Source organism: Agelaius phoeniceus, chromosome Z, assembly GCF_051311805.1.
Source record: "Agelaius phoeniceus isolate bAgePho1 chromosome Z, bAgePho1.hap1, whole genome shotgun sequence".
In the NCBI taxonomy this organism is placed as follows: Eukaryota; Metazoa; Chordata; class Aves; order Passeriformes; family Icteridae; genus Agelaius; species Agelaius phoeniceus.
In genome coordinates, this window is record NC_135303.1 from 47225714 (window position 1) to 47244114 (window position 18401).

General features: G+C 36.7%; 1 protein-coding gene across 1 annotated transcript in view; it reads right to left on the reverse strand.

Moving 5' to 3' along the window:
* The window catches only part of MCCC2 (methylcrotonyl-CoA carboxylase subunit 2), a 38372-nt gene that overhangs the window by 11062 nt on the left and 8909 nt on the right, over positions 1-18401 (reverse strand). Inside the window, exons 6-12 of the mRNA XM_054652179.2 lie at positions 16961-17073; positions 11900-12013; positions 5032-5096; positions 4032-4131; positions 3025-3120; positions 1784-1856; positions 1509-1585 (exon numbers count right to left, since the gene is read on the reverse strand). Of these exons, the coding sequence (XP_054508154.1) occupies positions 1509-1585; positions 1784-1856; positions 3025-3120; positions 4032-4131; positions 5032-5096; positions 11900-12013; positions 16961-17073 (638 nt within the window). The remainder of the gene's footprint in view (positions 1-1508; positions 1586-1783; positions 1857-3024; positions 3121-4031; positions 4132-5031; positions 5097-11899; positions 12014-16960; positions 17074-18401) is intronic.

Sequence of the window (18401 nt, forward strand, 5' to 3'; positions counted from 1 at the left end):
TCCCTATTTACTAGCAAAAGACCAATTTCCTAGCAAAGTTACAAATAGTAGATTCCAAGCCTCTGTTTCAACCAATCTAAATCAATAAAGTTCCTCAGCTTATTTATACACTTGCTGGTAAACAAAACAAAACAAGGCTATGTAGCACAACAAGTGAAAAAAATATCTAACCTCTTCACTATATAAAACCTGCAAAGGTTATAAAAAGAAAAAAAGTGAGAAAAATAATTAAGTATAATCTTCAGAGAAACATGTGAATAGCATAGTGATGATCACAGGGAAAATGTGCAACAATTCATTACAAAAATGCAAGAAAAGAAAGGAGTACTGCTAAGGCATGTTGCTTATAGAACCAACATCATGGACAAATGTTTCTGTAGAGGTGAATTTCCTTTTACAGTACTGATCTGCCAGTAGAAGTCAGAAAATGAATATTTCTTACATTTTTTTTCATTGTTAGGAAAAAAAGTTGTAGCACTAAAATGTTAGAAAAATAATGAAACTATTAGAAATACTGCAAGAGTTATTTTCTAACTGTAACTGTTAAATTTCAGATGAAAAAAATGTCATGTACTACAGTGCTTCAAGTTGGAAGTATTCTTTCAGCACATGAAACTCAATTTTGCGTATTATTTTATAACAGCAATAAATCCAGTAAAATTACTTCCTTTCTCCACCTTTCATCAATGCTTCCTTTTTCTGTATATTCTCAATACCAATTTCCTCACTGTTAGCTCAAGAAGCCTGTTAGAATAAAACTAGCATATATAATTGCTATTACAAAAAATTCTACTGACAGTTGTTTCTTGAAAAAAATAAAAAACTAAAGCAAGCAACACAGACCAAGGTAAACACTTTGCAATACCCAGATACTCTTTATCACCATAATTCCCTGAAGTTCAAACTGTAGGGCACTGTTAATTGTGATAAAATCATAATATTCCTTCACTCACAGCCTTTCATTCACAAAACAGGTGTTTTAGCTCACAGATTTTGAAAGACTGCACAGGTATTAACTCATTATTCTAAGCCAGGAGATGCCAGAGCAAAATATGAAAATTAAAACTGGTAAACCAATGAACTGAGTACTGGAATTCAGGTTTAAGATTTTCCAGTTATTACAAAAACAAAGATGTGATTTTCCATATACTTCATGGTTTAGAGTTTAGAAATACCCAATAGGGTATTTGATGTAATCAGGATGGACTTGTCTTGAAACAGATGCAAGTTTCAGGATATACTATTTCAACTATGCTGTATTCACATGAATCCAAATGCTGGTCTGATGTTGGCGATCTTCTTCACATCAGAAAAATCTACCAGACACCTTTTCTAAATTATGGTCAGGTTTTTTTTCAGCTTATTAACAGCTTATACCTGTTCTGCATTTATATGAAAAACACGGAGCCAGTTCTCTTTCATTATTTAAAAAAGTTCCTCCTCTCAAGAGCAGGTTGTCCACCAGAAGTTTTGTTTCTCAATGGCAAAAAAGCTAATAATCTATTTACCTTTTTTGCTGACTCTGAGAAAAGAACTCCATTGTTTCCAATAATTCCTACTGGGTAACCAAAAATTCTTGCAAATCCTAAAGGACAAGAGATTAATTCATAAATTTCCACATGTATTTATTTTTCCATAGCATATAAAGGTAAGACTTTCTCCTGGCAACAAAAAATGCTATTCATCTGAAAATAAACATATTAAAAATATCAGTGGTGAGCCAGAATAAATCCAACTATAAAATCAGTGGGAACATATACAGAATAACTATATTTCTACGTACCTGTAACTAAAGTATCCCCATACAAGGCTTTGAATTCATCAAATCTACTTCCATCTACAATTCTAGCGATGACCTTAAGAAGAAATGGAAAAATAACATTAAACTCTTAATCCTTCAAGGTTTTTAATTGTTTACAAAGGACGGCCATGACAACATATAACTTAAAACCTTTCCATTTATAGAACATCAAGCAGTCCACCATATAAACAGTCTGGATGGCAGGCAAAGCCCATGTAGTTTTTTAAGTGTGATTCACTCACGTGTTTGTAAAAAATGGATTTTCAAGATAAGAATGCTCTAACCAAATAGCTAAATTACACAGGAACAATGTTTTCCTCACTAGTTGAATTTCAAAGAAAAACCTCTGCTTATATTAAACATTAATCAATAGCCTCTCATTTGTAAAGAAAACACATGTACAATCATGAGTCACTTTCTTAGAGATATGATTATTTTTTGGCTTGCTTGAGTTTGCGACATACAAAAATAATGAAGATCTGATTTGAGGTTTCTCGGTGATGCAAAGGAGCCATTTTTATAAATACAGATCCACTGCTAGCAAGATTTGCCAGATGATACTTATTTCCACTTTAAAAGAACATAAATCCAAACTCTTCAAACTTCTGAGAGTGAAGAAACTCAATGAAACTGTTCATCTCTTTTTCCCCTGAATGCAAAGCAAATCCTAGTAATTTCTGCCAAATATTTTAAGACGGGTACATAATAAGACTCTTGCTAAAATACATACTTGGCTAGTAGTGAAAAAGGCTCTGAATGTGAGATTTGTGGAAAATATGAGAAAGCCTGCTGGCTCATATGAAGGTTCCAAGGCAGATAATTACATTAAACCTGCAGTAGGGTGCAGTAGTCTTTGTATGCAGTTGGGACAAAGCTCAATTGTTTGGTGTGCTTATACGCCATAATTACTTAAACAATCTTTCACAGGACTGAGAGAAAAAGCACGCCTTCATATCCGTGGGCAAGTCCATAGAATACTTTGCCAAACATTTTTCAGAATGTTACCAATCTCTCATCCTTGTTCATCCTTTTCTAAAGTATAACCAAAACCGATTATATTTTCAACAAGTCACTGCTATTACAATGCATTTGCTGGACAAAAATATAAAGAAGTAAGTACCCAAATCGGATATTATCAATTATGGCAATACGAAGAGTGATTTCCTGCAAGAAAATAGATGCATGTATATATGGGCATATGGATCTTGCATTAATACTCATACCTCTTTGACATCAAAATTTCTTTTTAGCTGATCACCAACTATTCCATATATTTCATCAGCTGGAAATAAAGGCTCTTCTGATGGTTCTATAGTCACCTATAGCAATTTAACAAACAATTTACACAACAAAGTTAAGATTATGACTTAAAAATTCAAACAATTAATTTGTCAATTTCCTTGAGCACAGACTTCTCTTCACCAACAAAATTAAAATGCCTGTACTGCCCTGTCATTTTGCATACAGACCAAGTTTCCTAAACTGAAGGTTGATAACAGTTTCTCACTTACTGTTACCTTTTTCCTATTCCTGCATATATGTCCATATGTGCTCCCCTTCTTCCATGTTATAAAAAATTAGGCATGTCCTCCTGTTTGCTTACTTTCCCCTGTGCCCTCTAAGGCAGGCAGCATTCTGAGAAACAGCTGAAGATTTTGTCACACAACTGAATGCAGTACCTTGCCTTCCTTGAACTTCCATTCACCCTCTCATATCTCCTACTAAAATAAATACAGCAATTCCACCCTCATATGCAATCCATCCCGTTTACTACAAGGAATTCTTAAATTAATACAATTCATTGTTAAGATTTAGGTCTATCCCCTTGGTTTTCAACACCCTAATAATCTCAGAAAATGTCTACTCAAAAAGATGCTTTAGCAGGTATCTAATTTTAAGTCCATGGAAAACAATCATGTGGGTTTAAAATTAAGTATCTTGCAAGACTGGATTAATCTAAAAGTTCAATTCTATAACTCTGAAGCACTCTTCTAGTTGCTTCATTCCTGCGTTTAATCCCAGTAGTTTTATTGGGAATAATACAGCAGAAATGTAATTGCAGAACTGAAGCATGAGAGAAATATTTAAGGACAAGAACCGTAACTTTCATTTTTAGATGTGTAAAGTCATAGACAAACATGTGCTCTATAAAACAAGTGTTATATCGATCAGGCAGAGAAAAGCATTCAGAAGTTCAACAATGCAGTGTTTTCAGACTCTATACACTTACATCTACTTTCTTCTGGAGATTCAAACTTCTTACAACTTTCCTTGCCAGATGAAGTGCATGATTGTCATCCAAAGCATAATGATCTGTTACACCAGATTTTCTGTACATAAACAACAATAGAAAGATGAATACTTCAGGGAAAAAAAATGACATAAATCAGACAATGAAATCCTGACATTTTAAAGCTTCTTAGATCTTGAAAATATAGATGAAACAATTCAGCTCTGTTTTATTATGAAATTACTTTAAAAATAAAACCCATGCCTGACCTTATCTTCAAAATAGTACATTCAAGTTATCAGACATGAAATAAAATGCAGGAAACAAAAAAATCTAAATGGCAATATAAAATATAACAAGCATTGTTCATGTGCCCCAAAAATTAATTTCGATTATAAAGAAAAACATGTTTACAAAAAGGGCATGAACTGCCCTTCAAAATAATTCTTTATTCACTTCAAACTGAAGAAACAAATAAGTGTTTATTATACAGCAATGCATAACTTACTGTGCAATAATATCTAATTTTGTTTATTATTAATTGCAGAACTTGAATGTGCACATATGTTTTGGGTTTGATAAGAAGTATTTTTTTATAAAAGCCCAACTATTTTGATCTTGCTTGTAGTGAATTCTACATGACAGTAAGAAAGATATAATGTGTAAAATGCATTATCTTTCTCAATACATATTATTCTGTTAACACTCAGTATTAAAGTCCTCCGTATTATGCATTATGCTGAAGTACACTAGACATGTATTTTAAAGTAAATGAAGGAAACAATGCTAACCAGAGTAACACAATGTAACTGTGATATTCTAACTATAAAACAATCAGTCAGCATCAGATACTACAGAAATAATTTTCAAAAGGTAAACACAGCTTAAGAAAGATCTAAAATCAAAATAAAATAAAAAAGGGAAGGGCAGGGGAAGGGGAAGGGGAAAGGGAAGTCTACCATATGGAAGAAATTAACTCTAGGAAAATATTTCTTTAAACCTGCAGTGAAGATCTGCCCCTCCAAGATCCTCTGCTGATACCTGTTCACCTGTTGCTGCTTTAACCTAACACAAGGAAAGGAAAATGAGCTCCACAGTTGACACTTGTCCTGCATTAATATTTATACCATCTTAGGTACAGTAATAATAGAGATCTTTGCAAAATTCTTCTTCATTAATCATATTTCCCTGTTTACTCTCCCTCAGAGCATCAAAATATGACAACACTGAATCTTGTAATTTTTTTTTTCTTTGACTTTGCATGCTTATTCTAGTGTTAATATGTAGTTTTTATTTACAAAGATACTCTCCACTGTTATACTTACTGCTGTGTTCATAATTTGCGTGCATACACTTACACATCCTTCAGATTCATAAATATGCTTTTTCACTAAAATTTTCTGAGCACTTACTATGAAATTTCAAATGGAGTATTTCCAAGCATTGTTTCAAGCAAACAATACACTGGAAACGTAGGATTTTTCAATTTTGCTCTCTCTACATAAACACTTCTGTGAATTTTAACCTACTAGTTTAAATAGTAATTTAAATACTTTTAGTACTATTATTACTATTAATTATTAATTAGTACTATTAGTACTATTATTACTATAAATTTAAATACTATAGTACTATTATTATTATTAAATACTAACATTAGTAGTTTAAACAACCATTAGAAGTTTTTATTTTCTAAACCTTCCAGTAAATACACATTAATTTAGTGCTTAAAAGAGCATATCAGTGGCATGTAACTGCTTGGAGGAAGTACAACATCTCCATAAAAGTACCTGGACTGCACAATCCAAAGCCTAGATCTGTGTAATCTTAGACCTGAAAGGGTAATTTAAATGTTTCTTAGAACAAAACAGTATCATTTACTGCTGGGGCTAAAAAAAAAAACAAAACAACTTAGAAGACTTCTTGAAGCATTTCTACGCTACAGTAAGTACTTTGAAAAGGGTTCCTTGAAAGCTGGAGAAACCATTCATCACCCACAGAGATTACAAAAGTAGAATACAAGCAAGGGAAGGGAAAACTACCATCATTTCCAAAACAGATTTCAGTTTCCAAGTTTCATATCTAACAATGAAGCACACCAATTATAAAAATACATATATATATTTTCACACACTCTTCCAAACTGTCAAATTTCCAAATTTAAGTATAGATAGTTCTTCAACAGTGGATTCTTGCTTTGAAATTTGAATTACCCATGGAATATGAAGGTGTGGCACACTAATTAATGGAAATTTTCTGTCAGAGACAATTAATGCGAGTCTTCATTAAACAGTGAACATAAGATAGTTTTAAGAGAAGTGAGAAAGATTTCTTCACTGGAAAGGTTATGCAGCATTGGAACAGGCTGTCCAGAGTAGTGGCTGAGTCACCATCCCTGGAGGTATTTAAATGCCTATAGATGTGGCATTTAAGGGTTTAATGCAGTTTAGTGGTACATCTGGCAGTGTGAGGTTAATGGCCAGACTCAATGACCTTTAGGGTGCATTATAAGATAAGTGATTCCATCATTTGATATATGATTTCTTTCTATGATTCTATGAAATAAATACATACATGTCACTATGCAACCAGTTATAACAAACTATTAACTACTGCAGAACTTTGCACAAAGCTGAATAGTGCAATCATTTCCATTGGTACAGAAATCCAGATATTAATTTTAAGATATTTTACAAAAACAGCTATTTTATTTTTCCAGAGAGGTGAAGTTTTCCTTCTCCAAATCACAATATTGGAGCTGAGGACTCTGCCACCATGTGAGATTGCAAAGCAGGGTCAGCCAGAGAAAGCTGCTAATGACCATGTAATGACCATGAGTTTTGAATAGCTCAAGAATGGATTCCACAAACTCTCTGGACAACTTGGTTTGGCGTGACCAGCCTTGCAGCAAATGTTTTCTTACAACTAAACAAAACTTCCTGTATTTCAGTTTGTGTCTGGCAGCCTCTTGACCTATCACAGGGTACTGACAAAAAGCTTGGCTCTGCTATCTTTACTCCCCCTTGCAAGTTATGGATAGATTTGCCCTATAACTCACCAGATTGAAGAGTCTCATCTCTCTCACACCCTCTTAATTTTACAGATGCTCCACTCCATCATCTTCATGGATTTTCACTGGCTCACTCAGGCTCATTCTGGAGTGCTCAGAGCTGCACCCTGCAGCCCAAATGTGCCTTATTCTGTCATAGTAGGTGAAAACTAGTACATATGCTCCATCACCTTTCCAGATACAGCAGTGGAGCAGAGCATTCTACAAACTGTAGAGTTTAAGTAACAGTTAAAATTACTTCGAGTTAGTGGTTGAAGTTACCTTAAAGGTCTTTAAATTCTAACAGACTGCAAGTAAGAGTCTTAAAAATATATCTGGGCATTTCCTGAGAAACACCTGTTCAAGCTACTTCAGCTAGAAATTACTGAAAGCTATAAACATAAACTTTAGCTATAATATGTATTTTCCACAACAGATGAGGCCAACATGCAGTAAACTCCCCAGCACATAAATGCACACAAATTTGAAAAACTTATTCCCCAGACTTTTTTCACCTCTGAGCACAGAAAGTAGCAAATTTTTACCTCAGGAAGGAAGAATCAGAAATTTCTGGAACAAGACCCTATAGATCTACATGACAGCCTGAACTACCAAGCAGTACTGCCAAAGATGAGGATAGATATTCCACTTGAGAAAATGCAGAAGAATGGCCCTGAATATTACTGCTACTGTGACACTTGTCCTCTTCTATTGAGATCTGTCTGTTTATGAAGTCATTACTCCTCACCTTTCCAAAAAAGGAGGCCAAGAAAACTTCCATTTTAGACGGTGGACTGTACTTACAATTCAGATTTTTTTTTTTTTTATAAGTAACATCAGGGATATTCCTTTTTTCACTTCCTCAGGATGTTTTGTTTTAGGCAGGTAAGCAATAAAATCCAATCCAATTTCCTTCATATAGGAAAGACGTTTTGGGGAACAGAGCTTCCTCAATAACTGCCACAATATCTGCTACAGCATGGAATGGGTGCTTCTGTGGGAGTCTGAAGTAGTTTTGATGCTTAGAAGTAGGCAAGCAGAATATTTTCAGTGAGAATATGAGAAGCTCTACAGAACAGAAAGGCTGACAGGTGGAGATAATAAAGTTTGACATATACGCACAAAGATAAGGATCATTACATCTGCAGGTTGCTAAGAAACAAATTAAATTGGAGGATAGTTGTGAAATCTTCCTCTGGAAACGGGGAAAGATTTTAAAACTTTTTAACTTCACAACACTCTTGCAGTCATTGACTTCCCTAGTCAAGTCCTCCCCTTGAGGCCTGACTCGGGTCATCCTTTTCCAGATGTCTATCCTGGCAAAAGTCTCATGAGCTACATCTCAGTGGCATACAATATGATCTAAATTGCCTTGTGATGTTAAATGACTACCATTCCCAGAGAACAAGCATCTAGTTCTCTTTTTTTAATCTTCCAATCCATTTTTCTGGGTCATACTGGGTATTAGATGTCTTACTGAAAACCCTTTGAAAATGTTTGTACTTGAACAGCTCAGGTGTTCCTGCAACCAGGGAAGTTACTCCTAGTTACAGTAACGAACCTACTAACACTCTGATGTACAAAGGTCATGTCTTTCATCACACTAGTTTTCTTATCTCAAAGGAAAGATGTACATAAGACATGTTACTCACTCAACTAATATTCTCAAAAAGTATATTCTTTCATGCATATGCCACTTTTCAGCAAGAAACTCCAAATATCTAAATTACAGTGATATATTTATAGAGAATTACTTAATTTTGAGGATGATTTGTCCATGTTTACCTATAAACAAGTGGAAAAACACTAGTACAAACAAGATAGAAAAGAAACCTAAGTAGGACATTTGAAACAATAACTGTCAAATGTCTAACAACAAAATCCTAATGAGCAGTAAATAAATTACCATTACATTGCACAGTTGCTATTCATTACTTCATCTACTTTTCCTGATTACTTTGTTCTTCTTATCAACTTGGAAAGCCTCCACTAAAATAATAAATTACTTCACACTAAGTGCCTTTTTTTACTAGGGTGGGGAACAGAGTATCCTTCTTCTTTCAGATGCGTGTTCCATGCCCCTGCTTTCCATATGCCAGTTAAATTCTGAAAGTATTTAAGATGGACAAATGTAAGACTTTTTTTCTTCCTTTTTTTCTTTTATTTTTTTTTAAATGCACAAGAATTTAAAACCCATCTATACACTGAACTTTGAAAGAAGTATAAAATGTCAAATCTACTTTTATAAACAAGATGATGCAATGGGGAAAAATTCACTCTAAAGGAAAAGAAAGCAATACAAAAATATGCTGTGGAAATGAGAGAAAAGCTATACAGGTAAACACTAAATCACATTAAAGGATGAGTCCTTCATACTTTTAATGAGAGTAACACAATCCTGCCTTAGGAACCAGTCAACAAATAAATCTGTCAGCAGCTGTTTTCCCACAGTTTAATGGGACACACCACATTTTCCTAGTATTTTAAGTGTTGAAGGAAGTGACTTCCAAGAGATTTTGCCTCCTCTGTTACTAGAGAAATCAATGAAGCAGTATCTTCATTAACAATGCTGTTACAAAGCAATTTCTCCACTTTGGCATGCTCTAGATGGAAGGACCCTTGAAAGACATTAGATTTACATTTGGCTTTGTCACAGGAAGCACACCTTAAAATTCCCAAAAGATTGTAACCAAAACAGAGCCATCGTGCTGCCTCAGACCAGTTTGTACAGTAAATTTGACACATATTTGACTATTTCAAAAAAGCAAGTTTATCCAGCCACGTTTTACCAAGACTTGAATAGTTGTGATGAATGATGCTCCATTAGTTCTAGCACTAACATTTAATACTAAAAATTCATTTTTTTCTCATAAAGCTTGTGTTAAGTAGAATAATCTTTGTCAGCAAAAGACTGACATCATAGTATTATTATTTGTATTGGTATAGAACTGAGCCTAGACTAGGACATACAGTTATGTCTAAAATAACAAGTCACATTCAAGCATTCCTTTTGTTCTGCCAAGCTACTGTAATTTTAAAGCTCTCCTATACTGTAGTACTTCACAGTCACAAATTCCATTATGAGTTCCACAATAATGCAACGTTTAATTCACAGGAAATCGTCAGGTCAGTTTCCCTAGAAACAATTTCCTTAAGGAAGGAAGGAAGGAAGGAAGGAAGGGAGGGAGGGAGGGAGGGAGGGAGGAAGGGAGGAAGGGAGGAAGGGAGGAAGGGAGGAAGGGAGGAAGGGAGGAAGGAAGGAAGGAAGGAAGGAAGGAAGGAAGGAAGGAAGGAAGGAAGGAAGGAAGGAAGGAAGGAAGGAAGGAAGGAAGGAAGGAAGGAAGGAAGGAAGGAAGGAAGGAAGGAAGGAAGGAAGGAAGGAAGGAAGGAAGGAAGGAAGGAAGGAAGGAAGTGGCGGAAGGAAGGAAGGAAGGAAGGAAGGAAGGAAGGAAGGAAGGAAGGAAGGAAGTGGCGGAAGGAAGGAAGGAAGGAAGTGGCGGAAGGAAGGAAGTGGCGGAAGGAAGGAAGTGGCGGAAGGAAGGAAGTGGCGGAAGGAAGTGGCGGAAGGAAGGAAGTGGCGGAAGGAAGGAAGTGGCGGAAGGAAGGAAGTGGCGGAAGGAAGTGGCGGAAGGAAGTGGCGGAAGGAAGTGGCGGAAGGAAGTGGCGGAAGGAAGTGGCGGAAGGAAGTGGCGGAAGGAAGTGGCGGAAGGAAGTGGCGGAAGGAAGTGGCGGAAGGAAGTGGCGGAAGGAAGTGGCGGAAGGAAGTGGCGGAAGGAAGTGGCGGAAGGAAGTGGCGGAAGGAAGTGGCGGAAGGAAGTGGCGGAAGGAAGTGGCGGAAGGAAGTGGCGGAAGGAAGTGGCGGAAGGAAGTGGCGGAAGGAAGTGGCGGAAGGAAGGAAGGAAGTGGCGGAAGGAAGTGGCGGAAGGAAGGAAGGAAGGAAGTGGCGGAAGGAAGGAAGGAAGGAAGTGGCGGAAGGAAGGAAGTGGCGGAAGGAAGGAAGTGGCGGAAGTGGCGGAAGTGGCGGAAGTGGCGGAAGTGGCGGAAGTGGCGGAAGTGGCGGAAGTGGCGGAAGGAAGGAAGGAAGGAAGGAAGGAAGGAAGGAAGGAAGGAAGGAAGGAAGGAAGGAAGGAAGGAAGGAAGGAAGGAAGGAAGGAAGGAAGGAAGGAAGGAAGGAAGGAAGGAAGGAAGGAAGGAAGGAAGGAAGGAAGGAAGGAAGGAAGGAAGGAAGGAAGGAAGGAAGGAAGGAAGGAAGGAAGGAAGGAAGGAAGGAAGGAAGGAAGGAAGGAAGGAAGGAAGGAAGGAAGGAAGGAAGGAAGGAAGGAAGGAAGGAAGGAAGGAAGGAAGGAGAGAGAGAGAACTAGGACAAACTCCACTGTAAGCATGCCTCCTTTGGCAGTAAACTGACACAAAAATACAGCAGACCAGTCCTGCTTCAGAAGTTGTTTTATCTTTGATTTTGACTTTGAGATACAATACACATGGTTGTGGATTTTTCAAATTTTGTGTCAAACCTAGAGAGTACATAATTGAATATAGAAACAATTTTGATTATTTAAAATGTGCACAGCAATCTAAAAACAGTACTATAAAAACACCTGGGCTCAGTCTGATTTATATCTATATATCTCTAATGAACAGAAGAGATTTGATTTAGGATAGAAACATTCAGACATACTTAAAAATACAAACTAATCTACAGAGTATCTAGAAATATCTCACCAAGAAATGACTCAATTGTTTAAGGTGTACAATTATCGCAGCATGATTTGGGGGGCAGGGGAGGAGAGAGACCAGTCACTAGAAACTTCTGTATCCTTACCAGTGGTGGCCCTCCCAGGAATATTGTTCCCTGTTTGCCAACAATAATACTTTCATCAGCCATTGCAGGTACATATGCTCCTCCTGCTGTACAGGATCCCATGACTACTGCTATCTATCAGAAAAACAAAAAGCACAAGTTAATGAACTGTCCAACCCTTAAAAATAGCGAAGTCAGATGATATTATGTATTTTAATACAGGTCATTGGACAGCACTGCAAGATTATTTCTGTCTAATAGAGCAAACTTTTTTATGTTTTAGCATTTCTTTTAAAAACAAGAAATCTTCCATTTTCAAGTCTGTTGAACTATGATCTTCAGACTACCCTGCTGGAAAACTCAAATATGAAGTACCATGATCTACGTACATGATATATTTCAAGAGACACACATTCTACCATGGAAGTTGGTTTTACTCATGAACACTAAAGGTTAAAACCTATAGGTTTCTCCTGGTATTTACACTTAAGTCAGGGCTTCCATTAATGCTTATTGGCATAATTGCACCAATGTTAACATCCTTTGAAGGAAATTTCTCCCATCTATTATGCTACTCCAGGTCTTCAATGGATCAACTAATTAATTTTGCCCTTTAGAGATGTGTTGAGCATCTCATTATAGGCTTCAACATGAATAATTTCTGCTTCATCCTTTTGCCTAATTTTGAGATGAACACCTAGCCAGTGAACATTTTCTACCAGTAATACTTTGGTGATACATTTACAAAACTAACTTGACCCCAGATATGATGAATACTGTAACTGTAGACAATCATGGAAGAGAAGTTTCTCAATTTCTCCTTCATAGGAGCATCTTCAAAGACCCTTTCAAGACACTTGCAGAGCAAAAGAAAAGGAATACTCATATGAAAAAGGCAAACACTTTCTTTCACAACCACACATATACACATACATCACCACTAAAAAAAACCTTGGAAAACAACATTATTTTATTTTAAGTTTGCTTCAAGATATTTCCAAGGTGACATCAATTAGTGTTACATGATAATTTAGAAGAAGAAAACACTACATAGAAAAATAAAACTTCTAAATCACATTATGCATATCTAAAGAAAGACTACATGAACTATGCCAACCTGCTGTTCATCAAATCAAACAGCCTTTTCAGCAAACAGTTTTCAGGACCGTAAAACTATATATATTCAGAGTCACATGATTAATCTGCAGTACTTCTCTTGTGCATGTAATAAAAAACTCCTGGCAAATTCAAAAATAACCTAAGTCTCTAGAAATGGGAGAAACTTGGTGTAAATAAGTTTATTTCATTTTTCCCTCTAGGATTTGTGGTTTTTTTCCAATTCTTAATTTTACCATGCTCACACTGAGAAAACGTGCCTGCATTTAAACTTTAACTCAGTTAATTTTATCCAACACAAAAACTGGAATATGTGTCTACTGGAAAAAATAAAACCTACTTATGAAAACCTGTCAAATTTCCAAATAATGTCCTACCTCCTGATTTAATTTTCTAAATTGCTGCAAAGAAATTCTTGATGTGTTCAATAAAAGTCAACAGTCCTGAGTGCACATACACTCTATTATTTCATATCCGGTGATCCATCCCCCATCGCATGCATGCAGCATATGAGTGTGAGAGAGCTCAGGAAACAGCTAATGAGGAGCTAATCACAGCTTTCTGATTCACACCCATATAGACAACAACGTAATTTAAGATGTGGTGGGTGAATAATAAATTAGTCACAGGTAAAATTGGAGGGGGAAATTAAAAGCATATCAGCAACTAGAAAACAAAAGAGGGGGGAAAAAGCAAGCACTTTGAGAGCCAAACTGAGAAGAACTAATGAACTGATGAACAGAACTTCAAGCAAGCCACAGCACAGATTATCAGGTAGCAAACTAATAATATCCGGACTCCCATCTCAGAAGAATTGACCAGAGTGGGCATCAGAGAGAGCATAATTTCCTAATCCCATTTTCTAAAGAATCATGTTCTCAGACAGGGAAGATGGTTCTAGCTACCACAATCTGTTAGCACAGGACTAATAATAGATTTACAAACGTTAACAGTGCCTCTTTGAAATAAAACAAAGCAGATACATCTCCCAAACAAAATGCACCCTTATCACATCCTTTTAAATAAAGGAAGTTCTTCAGTAAAACATTTTTCTCAGACTTCCATAAATATTTAAAGACATATAAACATTCATCAGTGTCATACGTGGAAAATTTAACTTTCATCAGTGTCATAACAAACAGAAATGTGTTTTAATAAAAGACAAATCTTTCTTGTATTTAGTTCTTATTGTATATGAATACAATTACTCCTAATACGACACCATATGGTAATTGAAAGAAAAACAAATTCAAGCTTTTAATGCAGCTTTACAAGCACATAAAATTTCAAGATATGCTGGAAACAAGAGTATGACTGTCAGGTCAAGCATTTCTAGAAAGGTCCTGTCCAACATCAGTAATTTCAGCCTTGCAAGCTGGGTATACACATCTATCTTTGATATAACATCTGAAAATTATTACTCCCAAAGCAGATCATGACTGAAGTCTCTAGGAAAAATAAGGTTTTCCGAAATTTCTCCAAAAAAGATAATTCAGCAAAACATCACTCCTTTGGCATTTGCTGTTCCACAAAAACACTAGGACCAATCTAGGTCTACCAGGGAGTCTTATATGATTACAAACTGTATTTTTCTCTTAAGTATTTTTGTTCTAGCTAAACACCGCTTTTCTCTAGAGACCTACCTAATCACTACAATTGCTCTACTCCTACTGTAGAAGGTAAATTATGTCATATTTCCTAAAGAGATTTAGTGCAATGTTGGAATCTTCAGCCTTGGATTTTTATAGAGGCGATGGACTGCAGGATTCTTTGGAAGAGTAAAATATGGTTGAAGATTTGAACTCTTACTTGCTTCCAAAATGTGCCAAAAAGGTATCAAGGTAACACAGGCAGTTTCCTCAGAAATCCTGCAGAGCCAGTATCTGTCATGTAAGGAGTCAGACTGAATACAGTATCCTTGACTGGTGCATCTGCTTCACCCCTGAAGTACTGGCTTCTACTAACTCCTTCCCCCAGAAAACCAAAAAAAAAAAACAACACTGCCCAAGGTTGGGTCTTGGGTTGCCCAAGTCTCGTTTGTGAGTGGCTGGAATAGTGTCCCCCTGAGCCTCAGGGCAGCAGAATCCAGTAACGATTGTCTCTCAAGGGTTTTATTCCTTCTGAAAAAGAACACTGGATAATGGTATTATGGTGGGATTTGTGTCATAGCACTGCCATGGGCTCTGGTTGTGTGACAGCCCAGTCTCAGACAACATGGAGTGAAATAACTGCTGTTATTCTTAACTTGTGAGAACCTCAGGGCCCACTGCAGGCACCCACAAATTAAACTGTATCCCAGCCCTTTGCCAGGATAATCACCATCTCTTTCAGGGTTTCAAAGTGTGGTAGAGCTTTTTCTTGAAAATAAATATTGTCATCACAAGTTCCACAGTATGTGTGACCTGTTTCTCACTCAGAACAGATTTTGCTGTTCTCACTGTATAGAAAACAGAGGTTCAATAATTTTTAATGTTCTGCATTCCTCAGCTCTTACTGTAATTAGCTATAGATTAATCTGTCAGGATTGTATAGATCACAGGTCTAAAAGAGAACCTGGATTTATGACCATAACTTCTTTTTGCTCTGACTACTTGCAGATGCCCATAAAGAATTCCGGTTTCAAACAATGTCTTTATTTCTTCTATTGATATATTGTTTTGTTAGAAGGTTGTATATACATTCCCTTGGTAAAGTGAAAGAGTTCTTCAGTTCAAATGAATTTTGCTGCACCTCAGTGCTAAATGAGGAAGCTGTCTGCTCTCCCTTCCGGTCAAATTAAAAAAAGACTAGTTCTGAGAACTGGTGTTCAGAACTGGTAGTTCTAAGAAGTTCCATACAATTTGCTTTTTTGACTTGTTCTAAGGACTTTTGGTGCAGTCTGTCTCCTTCATGCTTAAAAAGATACAGCAAGATCGGGAAAAGATGATGAACTAGGACCATCAAAGGTGTGGAACACTGCGGGAAGAGCAGCTAAGAAAGCTTGAATTTTTTGGTCTGCAAAAGGGAGTATAAGGCCAGTATAAGAGAGGGCTACAAAACCATACAAAGAGGTAGGGAGTGAATTAAGTAGATAGCAATTCTGTAGGCTGTGAATTACCCAGTTGTTTGCTCTTCTGTAGTGCTCCTTTATTTGCAGTAGGTTATCTTCAAAGATCATGGATTTTTCCACTTTCCCTGGCAGTTTCTCACAGGACCCTGCTAACAATTCCCTTTGAGTCTTTATTCTGTTACCTGTCTTTCTCAACTCCATTGGGACCGTACATCCTGCCCTTCACTGTCACTGCAGCCATAGCTGCCCATCAGCAATCCTCAAGTATTTTACATTCTTTGTGAATAATAGATTCTGCAAAATATGTAGTTTTCCTTCCCTAGCACACCACCTCCATCAAAAAACTGATCCCTATGTGTTACTGAGTGAACTATGACATAAAAGCACTTCTAAATCCAGGAACTGTGACTAACAGTAATTCTGTGCATCATTAACACATTAGAAAATAACCTTATTATTAGGGCGGCTTCAGCATAAATCACATGACGGTATAAAATGTATTTATATATATACACATACCCTGTTAGTGGAAAATATGTCTCATTTATTAGCCATCCCCAAGGGGGTCCTCACCTTTGCAGTGCTGATGCAGAACTGTTCCAAGAGATTTTCTAGGGCTTTCTCAAATGGCCCCACATACCATTCTCAAGTCCATTTCTCTCCTATTCCCAGACAGGAGCAGGTAGGTCAAATCATTAACACTATGACTAAGAAAGTAGACAGTTTCTTCAAAACTATAATGAATTTTTGTGGACAGTTACTGTATTTACAGTGCTTCCAAGCCCCAGACTGGGCCATCAGGTTAGCACAACACAATGCAATCAGAAACAAAACATGGGCACAAGCCTTGGAAAGAGGTAATGGCAGCAGGCATAAAAACTATTTAGTACATTAATGCTTAGATAAAAGCAAATTACCTGTGGAATCCCTTGTGAGGACATGACTGCTTGATTATAGAAAATACGGCCAAAATGATCTCGATCTGGAAATACTTCTGCTTGCCGTGGTAAATTTGCTCCTCCTGAATCAACTAGAATGAATCAAATTATATTAGCATGTTTTGAACAGCATTACATACTTGTTGGTAAAGTATCTGCATGTTACCTAAACTATACAGCAGTTACTATCACTAATACTGTATATATTTCCATGAATGTTGGTATAATAGCACATTCTTTTTGGAAAAATAAAGAAGAAAAACAGTAAACACCCCTCTCAAAAAATAACATCCATCCCGATAATTTTCATGGAAAATAAACTCAGACACGCTTAAAGATGCAACCATACCTCCTTAAACAAACTTTTAAACTCATCTTGCTGCAAACTAATAACACTATTAATGTATAATTTTAACTCAACTATTTTATTGCAATTCTGTCACATCCTCCAGAAAAGGGTAGAGCTAATCACCACTGAGCTCAAAAGGTGCTGCCTCTGTTCTTTCATAGCTTGATTAAACTTCACAACAAAGACAATAAAGTATCTTTAGGATGATTCATTTATTATGTGCTCTTGCCTCAGGATACACCCTCCTGCTCACCAATAGCAGCTACCTCTCTGCTCCCAATAATGAAATTACAACCTGTCATGAGAGGTATCCAAAGAAGGACAGAAGACTATGAAGAAATGCACAGGGAGATAAAGCATCTCTGAGAACTCTGGATCCTGGTAATTAATTTTTATGTACAACCACCAGTGTGTATGCATACTCTCATCCTACGTGACTGCAGCCAGAACAAAATGTCCACACCAGTGACAAATGGCACCAGGTGTCCACATGAGAATTACCACCTCGGCAGCTGTTATCACTGGTGGAAAAGGCAGTTCAAACAACATGAAAATTACACAGGCAGCACAGTGCTGACTGACTACAAAGCACTCCCTCTTATCACATTGCTCAAATCAACTGGAATAAGTCCAGGTACAGAAACTGCAAAGGCTAAAGTAACTCACCAGATATGAATGACATTGTTCATTCAAGGACTATACCTCTCAAGATGGACTAAAACCCCTAAACTTTTCTTTCAAAGGCATAGCTGTGTCCCACAGTTTCCTCATTCCATAAGATCTTAAAAGAGTAGAATCACCCACAGTTGCTCACTGATACTAAAAAGACTTCTCTGAACAGACAGAATTTGCTGGTAACTGAGATGAAAAAAATGGTAAGAGCTGTTTCGCAAACGGCAAAGCTAAGTTTCTTCTGTCTTTTTAAAAACTAAAATCAAATTTAGTCCTCCTCTTCCCTTCAGGACTCATTTCTATAGCAATCCCACAAAATCTACGCCCACATAGTCCCTGTATCCATCTCACCAACAGTTTCAAGTTCACACTTCTCCTAATCCTTCTATTGGTCTTATT